General features: G+C 38.1%; 1 protein-coding gene and 1 long non-coding RNA gene across 8 annotated transcripts; both read left to right on the forward strand.

Moving 5' to 3' along the window:
• Window positions 1-2,814: 2,814 nt before the first annotated feature.
• LOC112179917 lies at window positions 2,815-6,611 on the forward strand. Of its 7 annotated transcripts, none has more exons than XR_005803967.1 (9): window positions 2,815-2,936; window positions 3,031-3,108; window positions 3,210-3,278; window positions 3,881-3,985; window positions 4,055-4,119; window positions 4,262-4,378; window positions 4,924-5,026; window positions 6,017-6,097; window positions 6,268-6,611. It is a non-coding gene; the product is annotated as an uncharacterized LOC112179917 (long non-coding RNA). The 7 variants fall into 7 exon arrangements; XR_005803964.1 differs by having other exon boundaries at window positions 4,066-4,119; XR_005803965.1 differs by having other exon boundaries at window positions 4,066-4,119; window positions 6,298-6,611.
• A 1,729-nt stretch (window positions 6,612-8,340) lies between these two features.
• Window positions 8,341-13,129, forward strand: LOC112175459. The gene is made up of 3 exons (XM_024313137.2): window positions 8,341-9,779; window positions 12,069-12,198; window positions 12,315-13,129. The coding sequence occupies exons 1-3, from the start codon at window positions 8,961-8,963 to the stop codon at window positions 12,818-12,820; spliced, it is 1,455 nt and encodes a 484-aa protein (XP_024168905.1). The 5' UTR covers window positions 8,341-8,960; the 3' UTR covers window positions 12,821-13,129.
• Window positions 13,130-13,166: the final 37 nt, after the last annotated feature.

Raw genomic sequence — 13,166 nt, forward strand, 5'->3', positions numbered from 1 at the left:
AAGAGGGCCAGTACGGCTGCCCTTAAGCCTTGATCATTAATGAAACTGCAGAATACATGGGGGGGGACATGAAACTTGAACCCCAATTTACAATAAGCATATAGAGAACTACTCGAGATAATAACAAGAGTCTCAACAAAAAGTTCGTATTCTACCATGCACCAATTAGCGAAGAGTGCACTTTTGACTACTCTATTCGCTTTACAGAGGTGGTGACATACCGGAAAGTAAATGCTTACTTGAAGCCATAATATACTAATAGGATCAGCTTTCCCACTATGTTGCCACCGGAAAACGCATCCGGTGACACTTAGTTTCATCCTGCCACTAGGAGGCTGCGACCATTTAGGAACTCGCCGCCTAACTAGAGCAGACAAGACACACAAGGTGTGCAGTCCGGGACAGAGCCCACGTCGCCCTACCGTGACACGATAGGGACTTATTACAGGCATAAAGCCACGTTTAATTAAAATGACAAAACAACTGAAATAAAAAGTAAAATAGGGAAAATTTCGCAAACAGTACACCAAGTAAAGGCCACTAATAATTCTTATACACAAAGTTTCAAACCAAACATTTCGGTACACGAAATCTGAAATTCGACCCACTATCAGTACACGACATCATTTTTTGACACCAAAATGTCCATTATGCCCTCAGTTCTTTTTTTTTTTTAATAATTTTTTTTCTGTTATTTTTTTTTCCTTCGTTTATAAATGACTCGAGTCATTTTTTTTTCTGTTATGCGAGGTGAGGAAGGCGGCGTTGGAAGCGAGGGAGTGAGCCCGGAAGAAGGAAGAAGAAAGAGATAAAACGAAGGAAAAAAAAAATAACAGAAAAAAAATTGTTAAAAAAAAAACTGAGGGCATAATGGACATTTTGGTGTCAAAAATTGACATCGTGTACTGATAGTGGGTCGAGTTTCAGATTTCGTGTACCGAAATGTTTGGTTTGAAACTTTGTGTATAAGAATTATTAATGGCCTTTACTTGGTGGACTGTTTGCGAAATTTACCCTTTTACATAATACTACAATTTTGTATAAGACTACAATTTAGAGGGCTGCATTTTAAGCTTTCACACAGGGCCTCCGAAAAGTTTGAGACAGCCCTGATGGCACTACTGGTATTGTAGTTAAGCTAAAAGAGGTTGCACAGCTGGGCAGTGGTGGTGCAATCGTGGCTCGACCTGTAACCTGGCGAATACTATGTGCAGCAGAAGTCGGCGCTGCAAGACTGGCAGGCGGTAGCAGACTTCTAAGAGCTTGGGTGCCCTTAGCAATTGGGGTGTTTGTTCCCTGGACTAGTTTATGGGTCTATGTTCCAATTTGGGCTTTTTGCTATTAGTTCTGGGCCTTGCTGGTCAGAAGTCATAAAAACTTGGAAACTTCACTCTAGTTATCCTAGTGAAGTGGAGAAGAGAAAACCATTTGGGGTTACCATAATCAAGCCTCTTAGACCGGCAAAAGCTGCTGCTGATCGATGATGTTCTGAAGCTTATTTACACAGCCAAACCTAGGGCTGGGATCAGTCCCATTTTGGCAGTTTTTCATTGGAACCGAGACCGAACCGATTAGTATATTTTCGGTTCGGGTTTGCATTTTTTCATCTTAGGAACCAAGATGGGACCGAACCAATCACATATAGTTCGGTTCTCGGTTTTTTCGGTTCCTGTTTCAAAACTGACCTATTTAACAAAAGTGACGGAAATTTTGCAAAATTGCAATATGCAAAGTCATAAACACATGTCATTATGCCATTACAACGTTCCAAACTGTTCAACTTGCAAATGCAAAGTAGAAACTACAAACTGGAAGTCTGAAACAAAACAAATAATGCAGAAACAATTGAAACTTTGAAAGTTTCAAACAACTAAACATTCTGACTGAAAGTATGAAACAGAACAAGAAAGTCTGAAATTCTAAATTCTGCAACATTCCAAGTTTTCAATAGAATCACAATGAGCAGTTTGACACACTCCACAATAGGTTAAATATTTTAAATCAATAAGCATCTGCACAACTCCATTAGCAATGGCAGCAATGCAGACTCCTCCCAGCTTCCTCATTACACCATTCCACCAATCCAAGAATCAAATGAGCAATCACCAAGGCGAATAGGCATACAATGATACAAGCAATTCTGCATTATTTAAAAATTAAGATTATGACATATCACTATTACAAAAACTGCATCACACAACACCCATCAGACAAGAGATTAAAAGTTTACTGTCGTCTGATAACGTGAACTCCATTGTACAACGGTGTTAACCATGTTCTGTTGTAGGAATGGTACCAAATTGATGACTTTTTCTTCAGAGTTCTATCACACAACACAATTATGCATGTTCTGTTGTCTAAATGACACAAAATTTAGCGGCAGATATCCCGCCATCACTGAACTCAAAATCCCCTCCCAAGACAAGTTCACCAATTTAATCACACAACATAATTATGTTTCATCCGTTGTAATAATTCTGCATGCTACAACGGTGTAGTTGTTTCTGTTGTAGGACTAGAACGGGGTGCCAACTTCTGCGCCAAATTTTGAGTGGGCGGCAATGTTGTAAAAATTTGACACCTTCTACTAGGTATATGTAGTGTGTGATATAAAAAATGGCACAACCGATTGTGGGCATTCTGTTGTGTGAAGGCTCAAATCTATTTGAATTGCTTCCCCCAAACCTAGCAAGGCAAGCCAAATTTCCCTCCCTATCCTACGACAGTTGTTTAATTATCTGTTGTATGATGAACTTAACTCTTCTTTGACAAATTCATTGAAGTACTCAAGTCTTACCAAACCTAGACAAATATTCTCTCAGAGACTCAGAGTCTCAGTCTCTCCCTCTCTCTGCGGTCCGGCTGCATGATTCTCAGGCTCTCAGTGGCTCAACCTCTCTCCGACTGTCGGAGTCCCCGGTGACAACGAATTTCTGGTAAGTTGAATTTCTGGGTTTTCAATGATTCAATCGAATTCGGAATCATGATTCTCACAATCTCATGAACTCATTCTGGGTTTTCACTTTCCAGTCATCACTCATTCACTCTTGGTTTGCTTCTTTGACTCCTCCTCAAGCTGTCAAGCCACTCCTCAAGCAGCAAACTTTGGTTCGATTTATGGGTTTTTGTCTTTCAATTTTTCAAACTTTCAATCGAATTTCTGGGTTTCATTGTTTCAATTTCACAATTTCTGGGTTCACACTTTTCAGGGCTTTCTGGGTTCGATTTCTGGGTTCAAGGCTTCAAGGAGTTCAAGCTCGGTGATTCTGCAATACATTGTGAGTCTTGTTAAGTTGCTGGAATACTGGGCATTGAGTCATTGTCTCAAAGTATCAAACTTTGAATGTTTTGTACTTGTGCATCTCATTCTCAAGTTTTGGATTTTGGTGTTTCTTATTCATGATTGTTGGAGGCTTGGAGCTGTGTTGGACTTTGCTTACTGAGTTACTGTATTGTTTTGAGATAATGATATTTGGCCTCTGTTTTGGGAATTGAATGTTTTGATTAATTGAATTGCAGCTGGTTTTGGCCTCTGTGAATGACTAAATGGGAATTGAATGCTTTGATTAATTGAATTGCAGCTTGTTTTGGCCTCTGTGAATGACTGAATGGGACTAGGAGTTCAAGATAATCCTAGGCAACACTCACCTTAGGTTGTCCGATTTTCTGGATCATATATGGAACTATTATTCTATTTATTATAATTATTGTTTTATGTTCGGTTAAATGGACTGCTGTTAGTTCTTAAGTTCTTTTTCCCATTCTTAAATTCCTTGTTTTCTATTTTAAGTGGAGCTATTTGGTGAAGCTTGGCTTGCTGGTTTTTTGGCCATAGTTTTGCGTGATTACATAAAGCTTAATGATCAATGGGTTTTTCCAGGAAGCATCCGACTCGCTCAATATTCCTGTAGCATTTATTAGTGCCATCCTGCTCCCAGTTGTAGGAAATATGTGGTCTATCCTGTTTTCCATGAGAGAAAAACTTGTGAGTTCTTTGAAGATTATGCACCTCACCTCCCTTAAAAGACTTCATTTATTTGATTGATGGAATTAGTCTTCTTGCAGGACCTCACGCTTGGAGTCGCTATTGGATTATCTATACAAACATCCATGTTTACAGTAAGGACTCGAATTCATATTCTCAATGCAGACCATTGAAACGTAGAGATTTCTAAAGTTGAATACCATTCCTAAAACAGACTTACCTTATTAACAATCCCTCGGGAGATAACAGATAGTGTTTTGCTTTTTATGATTGTAGATCCCCTTTTGTGTAATTGTTGGGTGGATAATAGGAAATCCTATGGACATGAATTTTCAACTCTTTGAGACTGTTATATTGGTTATGGCTGTGCTAGTAGTGGCATTTATGTTGCAGGTTTGTGTATTATTTCTTGTTTTTACTTCCTTTTAGCTGTAAATTATAATATTGGTATTTATAATCTCCAATTTTGTGTATGAGAGATGTATTGCTTTCAATTCCAAATTCTAGTTTGTGTATTGAAAAAGTAGCAAGAAATTGGGGATGCAGAATCAGTTGGTAGTAGAACCACTTATTTGTGAAGATGGATCATTCACAATTTTCAGATATGCAATGTCATGACTGAAAAGTCTGTGCACAGTGAACTGAACTTTGAGGTTTCTAATTACATAATCCAAGATGAGTATTGCTAAGTGATTAAACTAAGAATTTTCTCTATATCGAAACCAACACTACATATGAAGCGCATATAATTTTTGCATCATATTGCAGGTTTGTTATGCATATATCGTTTGCCTCCCCTTGGCCATTATATTACATTATTGACAGTTATGCATCTCCATTTTTCAGCATAATACATTTCTTACTTATTCCATATAAATTATAGTCTAGTCACTGCAGAATCTTTTTCATCTAAGATTCATTGCCTTAATCTTTTATAGCAAGGAACGTCAACCGACTTCAAAGGATTGATGCTTATCCTGTGTTATCTCATGGTTGCAGCAAGTTTTTTTTGTACATGTAGATGAGTAGATCCTTGAAATGGTGAGTTAAGCAATTTATTATACATCTCAAGTGAAAAAGAGAAAAGGATAGTAGAGTCAGCTTTGTATGCATGGGCATATAGAGGCCTACAAATGCATCTCCTTATACCTGCTTTTACAACCAATACACTTTTAAAGCTGTGATTGATGAAAAATAAAAGATGCACATAATCCCGCAAGTTTTATCTGTGTCAAATCAGGCTTTTCATTTTGTAACTGTATTTTTCTGTTTGTGATTATGTGGCACAGGTAATGTCGTCAATAGTAGTGAAAGATGCATGAATAAAATGACATGCTAAGAGCGTTCCATTGAGCCATTGTATATCACTCCCAATCTCTTAACAATCACCTAAACTGATTTGATCTCTAATCGAGTATACATAAGCTAGTCACAATGTAGCGTGGAATATGTTTCCTTTAAGAAACATATACTCTTCTCGTAGACTGCATTGTTTGCTGGAAGTTCTTTTCTTTGCACATGTGGGTGAATACTTGGAATGTAAACTTTTCAATAATAGATACTAAAAACACTCTTCTTTTTTTTTAAATAAACTGTGGCAGAAGTCTGAGAACTGTGAACTCCTAAATGTGAACTCCTAAAGAACTGCAGATCATCTTAGAGTCTCCTAATTTCATATGTAAGTTATTATGACCTAACATTGTAATCATCTAAAATGTTTGACATTGTAATCAAATGTTCACATATCACTTAGTTACATATCACACCAAAAGAGTAATCATGTTTCCTTTCCCTCTAGTTTCTGTCCATGCTTTAGTTTTACTGTAATTATGATTCTATAATGTAATGTTAATCATATGCACTAATCATGATTAGAAGGTCAGAACACTGTTCTTTTTAATTGAACTGGTGAGTTGCATGCCTCACATGATTGTTCTTTTTCAGTAACTTTCTATTGTTCTTTTTCAGTTAACTTGCTATTATAATTCATGTATTAACATATGGGAACTAATTTATGGTATCCTTAATCAGGGTACTAATCAGCAAGCACAACATGCAAATGTAAATATGGTATCCTTATTTTAGTACTTCAACTTCACTGCACATTCAAATGTAAGTATGTTCTTTCATTTATATTGATAGAACTGTAAGTTTGGATTTGGAAGTATTGATTTTCATTATCAAGCTTGAAACTTTAGTGGTATATCCTCATGTGGTCTGGTGACAGAAATGACCTGTACAGTTTGTTGTTTGCAATATATCCTCATGTGGTCTGGTGACAGAAATGACCTGTACAGTTTGTTGTTTGCAAGTAAGAGAGCTGAAATAAGCGAAAGGCTACCCTGCATTGAGAATGAGTGCTCGACCCATCACTTAAAGATCTTGCAGGAGAGTTGGAAGGAGCCATCAAATTGGTTGAACGAAAGCATTTTGTTAAGTTCTGCTGATACATATATTCACATGCAGCAACTGCATATGTGCATGTTTTATATTGTATCAGCTTTTGCTCTTTTTAATTGTTAGCTAGAATGCAGCAGCCATCAAGCTAGCTAGAATGCTTTCTTTTTTTGTTACATGGTATAGATGAATGTATGGATGATTGATAAATACTAGCTCTTTTGGTACATGCTTGAATTAGAGTACTTCAGTACTTCATATATAGAGCATTATTTTTGTGCAAATATTCCAGGTAAATAATCGATAATGAACGAACAATAGTAAATTAAATTACGTTGTATGAATACGCATGTCGTCAATCACACAACAAACCACTTATAATCACACAATAGTATCTATAAAATTATGTCGTCACATTAGTACTCACACAACAGAATAAATGGGTATCAGTTGTCCAATGTTAAATCACACAACGGTATAGAAACAATGTGTTGTATGACTTGTGAAGAATTCAACACTGAGCCTCACACATACAACAGTTACTTATGATACCTGTTGTGTGAATGAACAACCAACAACAGTCGCCATATATTTCTGTTGTATGATAAGTTAACCAACAACAGCGTGTACTTACTTCTGTTGTCTGAGTGTTATTTTTCTGTTGTGTGAGAAGTTAACCAACAACAGCATGTGCTTACTTCTGTTGTCTGATCACCATCGAAAATGCGCCGCATCCAATTTTTGGCATTGGCATGCGCAGAATTGGTGCAACGGTTATAAGCAATGCGTTGTGTCTATGATATTCAGATAACGGTGTTTCACCGTTGTGTGAGTGTGCTCATCACACAACATCGAGATAGACGATAGACATGGTCCACATCACACAACAGATTTCCACAGTTGTGTGATGCAGTTTTTGTAGTAGTGTATTGTTCAATTCTAAACCTGCTTAGCCGTTTTTGGGTTCTGACCTGTTTAGGCGTTTAGCACTTTAGGCCTTTAGGGCTTTAGTCGATTTAGGCAACGTGTCGATTAATGGGGATATTCAGTTCTAAGAGATGACAAACACCAAACACCGGGACCGAACCGATACCCTCTTCCTCGGGTCGGTTTCTATATGGAACCGAAAGCCTCAGATCAAGAACCGATTGGAACCGCACCAAACCGACCATTTTGGGTCGGTTCCTCGGGTTTTCAGTTCAAAAATCCCAGCCCTAGCCAAACCTCCTAACCCTAGCTTGAAGGGCGAAGAAAAAATATAGATAGGTGTGGTAGGGGCCTATTTACTATGTCTTGCTATTCTCCATAATTTATGGGCTCGCTTTTAAATAAGTGAGCGGTTAGTTCGAATATAAGTGGTCTATTTCTATGTATCACAGTAGTTTCTCTTGCTACAACTTCTTGATCTGTCTAGTCAAAGGCAACAGAATGATATGTAATGGCTATCTTGGCATGAGTTAATGAAATCTACATTTCTTTCACAAAAAAATTAATAAAAATAAAAACACTTAAATTTCACGGACGTGTTTGATGAATTGTCTTAAACATAATTATATAAATAACAAATGCACGATTCAAAATGATATTTAACTCATTGTTAATCATCGTGCACAAGGTAGATGACCATCATATCCACTGCCGCCCATGTCCTGAGGCAGATGATGACCGCTTCACCTACCCGGAAGCTCCCCGCTCGTCGACCACCCAGCAACCGGAAAGATATAAACTGTTTAGGGTTTAAGTACATATAACATTTTTACCTCCCACTGTCCCACATGTTCAATTTGACTTATAATGTAAATTTAGAGAGATTATTCAGAGCACCGCCGTGCACTTGCACCAACATAAATATCAAAGGTTGAGATTATTTTATAAGGATTGGGTCACTTACACCGTCGGTGCATAGAATAATTTACTGTAAATTTAACCTCGCGCTTCCTCATGCTAATTAGCAATTTTGTAAGCTAGGCAGTAGGCACTGACACCCATAACAGTGAAAACGCCAAAAGATCAACAACAACAAAAAAACTAAAAACAGGAGTGAGCAATGAAGCGCTGCATGCACACGTGGCCCAGCGCGTGGAAAGGTCGACACTTTCTGCATGGAAGATCAGGACTGAAACGTAATACCATAAATAATCAATTCTGTTAAAGGTCAACTTCTGGTCGCACACCAGTCCAAACCCCAAACTCATCAGACAGCTGCAGCCATTAAATCTCCCATCCATGTATTCATAGTTTATCTTACCAGGAAGAAAAATAATTATATTTCTAATCACTTCCCAGTAAATTCAAATCTCCTTATCAATATAATATGCCCATTTTAGATTCAAATTAAATTCACAACCAGAACCATCCAAGCTCCTTCTCCTGCTTCTAAACAATTTGATCCCTCTCTCCCTTCTTCCTCTTCGTCCTCTCTGCAACTCTCTCATGCCCTCCTCACCTTGAGATCTTCACCCTAGAAAATCAGAACCTTCCTCACTCTTTCTTCAACCATTATATATAAAACCAACCAACTTATTAACCGTTCAGTTCACTCTCGCTAGCTGCTCTATCCTTCCTCATTCCTCTATCAATGGCTTTAGTAACTCCGCCGTGCTCGGAAATTCAAAGGCCGAGAAAATCAGCTATGATTCAGAAGAAGCCGATGATGCTCAAAGATTATCTGATGGACGATCTGAGCTCCTGCTCATCCAGCGGCTTCAAATCCTTCCCACGCCGCCAATGCTGCACAACCGTCCGATTTCTCCTCGAGATCGACCTCAAATCCTCCTCCCGGCCACAACTTCCGCCGCCGCCGCCGCAGTCCATTCACAACCACAACAACTTGAAGAATCAAAAGCCAAAGCAACTACTCGGACGGAGCAGGTCCAGAGCCGCCTCCTCCAACACCCTCTCCGCTCTCCAAAGAGCTTCGGGCGCCGTCATTAACGCCGTTAGAAACTTGCAGTTTCACACCGCCAAGTCCTCCTCCTCCTCCTCGACGTCGGTACAAAGCAGTGCTCGGAAAGGTGGCTTGGTACTGCTTCTGCCTCGAAGCATTTCACTGCGGCTGTGGAGGAAGAGCTTCCGGACAAAAGTAGAACAAGAAGAGAAAGACATAGTAAAGTGGAGATCGTTCCGGGAACTTCTACAGGAGCAAGATAAGCCGTCCGATCAGACCACCGCCAGTACAAAAAGTACCGACAGTAAAACCAACAGCAACAGTTGGGGGGAGAGCGAGTTTAGTTTGACCTCGGAGAGTTCAATTAGCAACGACGTGGCGGAAGGTAAAAATAGTTTACCAGAAAATAAGAAAGTCGGCGGAAGAGTTGGCGTAACAGCCGGTGAGGATTTCATGGAAACACCAACCACCACCAACTCCACCTCCACCTGCTCACCTCAAAACGCAGAGGTAAGCGCAAATTTGGGTGTTTATTTAATGCTTCGCGTGTGCATATTCTCTCTCTGTCTGCTGGTAGCTAGCTAGTGACCGTCCATTTCGGTCTATTAACCGCAAAGTTTAAAAAAAACATGATTTTGATTAAGTTGTTAAATTAGCTCAATGTATAAAACACACCGTAAGGCGTAAGTAATGACATGTATTTTAAAATTTCAACACTCATAAATACAATGAAAACGTTTTTAAAATTTTAATACTCCGAAGTTCCGTTATCAGTGTATTCAAACGTGCCATAAATTACCATTATCGTTTTTTTTTTTTTTGAAAGGAAGTACTATCGTTAAACATCTTTGAAATTTTACGTAAGTGGGAAAGCGGGTGGATAGCTGGCTGTGGGGGATGTTGGGATTGCGATTTTGCATGCATTTCACGCGTGGGGTTTATCTAGGGAAATGTATTAGGTGCTTCTCCCTGCTATGGAATTGAATGGCTTCGAGTATTTCTAGGCCTGAGATCCTGCCACGTGCTATCTATCCCGGGATCCACGGTATTTGAATTTGCGAGACTAGCTAGTACCGTAGGGTATGAGACACTGGACCATTTCTTTATATATGACTGATTTACGATAAAGCCCCTTGCGTTATGTTGATAGTAACGGGGCGTTTAAGTGGGAATGGCGCGGTTGGTACGCGTAGTAAAGGCAGGTCACATGGGTAGTTTTGGTAATTTAGCGGGTTTTTGGGTTTCGTCGGTGACAAAGAGCGTTTGGTTTAGTCGTTTTCCTTGGTGGGTTGGCGGCTCTGAGCATCTCTAACTGCCGCTATTATTTTAAGGCCTCTTTGTTGGGTGGGGCAGTAGCACTATTTATTTATTTTTAATTATTTGTTTCAATTTTTTGGTTTTTTATTTTAATTTTTTTATCAAAATTGAAAAACGATTTTTGAAAAACATATTTTGAAAATGAAAATGAGAAAATGATTTAATATTTTCATGATTTGAGAACATGTCTGGTAGCTTTTTTCAAAATCATTTATGAAAATAAAGACATCACAAATGTGTTGAATAACGAAATATAAAATTATTATGACATATTTGTCATTGGCTTTTTCATCAAATTACTATATTGAAGAACTTTTAAACTAAACTGTATGACTTCAAACCAAATAATGTATTTATAATAAACAAAAAATAAAAATAAAAAAATAAAAACCCACTACTCTTCTTTTCTTCTCCCTCTCTCAGTTCTGTTTTGCTCAATGTATCACTATTCTAAAATATAAAGACTGTTCAAACCAGAGCTTTTATCTGGGCAAGTTAAAAAATAGGGGCATGAGTCATTATACTACAACTTCCGCATAGAAACATTAGCGAATCATCTTTTCCATGATATATATTAAATAGGGTGTAAGTTGCTACAAAATTAAAAATATCAAACAGTTCCATCCATGGGTATGAGGGAGAAGCTTCAAAAACTGCTGACCGGAGAAAACAACCTCAATTTACAATATAGACAATTAAATTTGATATGTCTGCATATTTAGCAACCAATTGATGTATATCAATACCACCCAAACCAAAGAAACAATCAGATATGGTGAGAATAGTTTTCCATCACAAACATGTTTGTCCATGCCATAGAACTACTGATTTACTGGGATCAGACTTTTAGAGAAAGAGAGGAAGGAAGGAGATGAGAGCTAGTGGAAGAGCCAAGTCTATCATGGCCTTCATCAATGTTTTATTCTCCGTGTTTTGTAATCCTCTCTTTCATTTTCAAAAGGGTGAAAACATCAATTTGATGTTTTCAAATTTATAGAGTATTTTGGTTCTCATTTTTGAAAACCGTTTTCCGTGTTTTTCTAATCAAATCCACCGAATGCATATTCATCTGTTTTTGGTTTTTGAAAATGAAAAGGCCCATATGAAAAGTGAAAATAAATAATTGGACTAGAGAGTAAAGACTCAATCTTCATAGGAGTAAATTAACTAATAGATGTTTTACACCAAAGAGATCATTCTAAGACCATCCTAATCAAAGTGTCTTAGAGGGGAGTTTTATGGAGATCCATGTACACGTGTTTCTAAAATATATCTGACTATTTGAGCCAAAATTCTTAAATCTCTCAAATTCATGTATTTTAATTTTTTTTCCAATTGAGATATATAGACATGCATATGGACATTGTCTATATAGATCTTGTTCATGAATTAAGGAAAATGTAGAAAGGCTCTATTTGTCTATGTACACCCTCAAAACCTTTTTAGTAAGCTAATTGTTGAAAATTTCCCCAAAAATAACAGGTGTGGCTGAATAAAGAGGAGGAGAAAGAACAGTTAAGTCCCGTGTCGGTGCTCGATTGTCCATTTGAGGATGAAGATGATGAGAGTAGTAGTAGCTCTCCTTTTCGTTATAGACTTGCTCGAATGGAAGGTCCATCCGTTTCTTCTTCTTTTCTTCCTGATCTCCATTTTTTATTATTATTTTATTCTTGAAAAATGTCAATTGGCTTTATGACTTTTAACTCATGTATATGAACATGTGAACAGGTACACAACACAAATTCATGCAGAAGATCAGACGATTCGAGAACCTCGCTCAACTGGAGCCAATCGACTTGGAAAGACGAATGGCAATGTCAGAGACAGATGGAGATGACCGAGATAACAGAACCGAAGAGAAAGCCGGAGAGCTAGTGAAGCAGTTGATCATCAAAACTAGTAGTTATGCCCTATCGAACGATTTGGTAGTGCATATGAAGGCCGATAAGTTGGCGGTGGATTTGTTCAGAGAGCGGAGTGTCGAAAACAGCAAGGAAAATGTGGTGATGGGAGAGGTACTGAAAGTAGCAGAAGAGTGGGTGAATGGGGAATCACCAATGTTGTCGAGTTGGGAGGTCGAAAATGGTAGAAAAGTTTATGTTAATGATATGGACAATAATTTCTTTGGGAAGTGGATGAAGTTGGATGAACAAGAAAAAGAGGTTGGTTTGGAGTTGGAGGTTGAGGTATGGAATTATTTGCTGAATGAATTCCTGCTTGATCTAGTTAGCTAGATAGTTAATAGGTCACTTGGTTAGCGTGGTCTGTGGAGTAGGAAGAAATTCTCGTATACAACCTTTGACGCGTACAATTCATCGATCTTTCACATTTTATTTCAACACAGTTCATCGATTTGTGAGAATAAGGTTGTATTCGACGGTTGTACACGAGAATTTTTTTGAACAAAATGGGCCGGTTGATATGCATTTGGAATTAGGCAAGTCATTGACTAGAATGGCTACATAAATGTGTAGGTTGAAGCAAGAGGGATGAAATTTTGAAATTAGGAGGACCAGTTGTGATTCCCTTCCATTCTTTATAAATCATCCTTCTCATTATTTTGAGTGACCATTTCTACAT

Source organism: Rosa chinensis, chromosome 7 (genome assembly GCF_002994745.2).
Source record: "Rosa chinensis cultivar Old Blush chromosome 7, RchiOBHm-V2, whole genome shotgun sequence".
In the NCBI taxonomy this organism is placed as follows: domain Eukaryota; kingdom Viridiplantae; phylum Streptophyta; class Magnoliopsida; order Rosales; family Rosaceae; genus Rosa; species Rosa chinensis.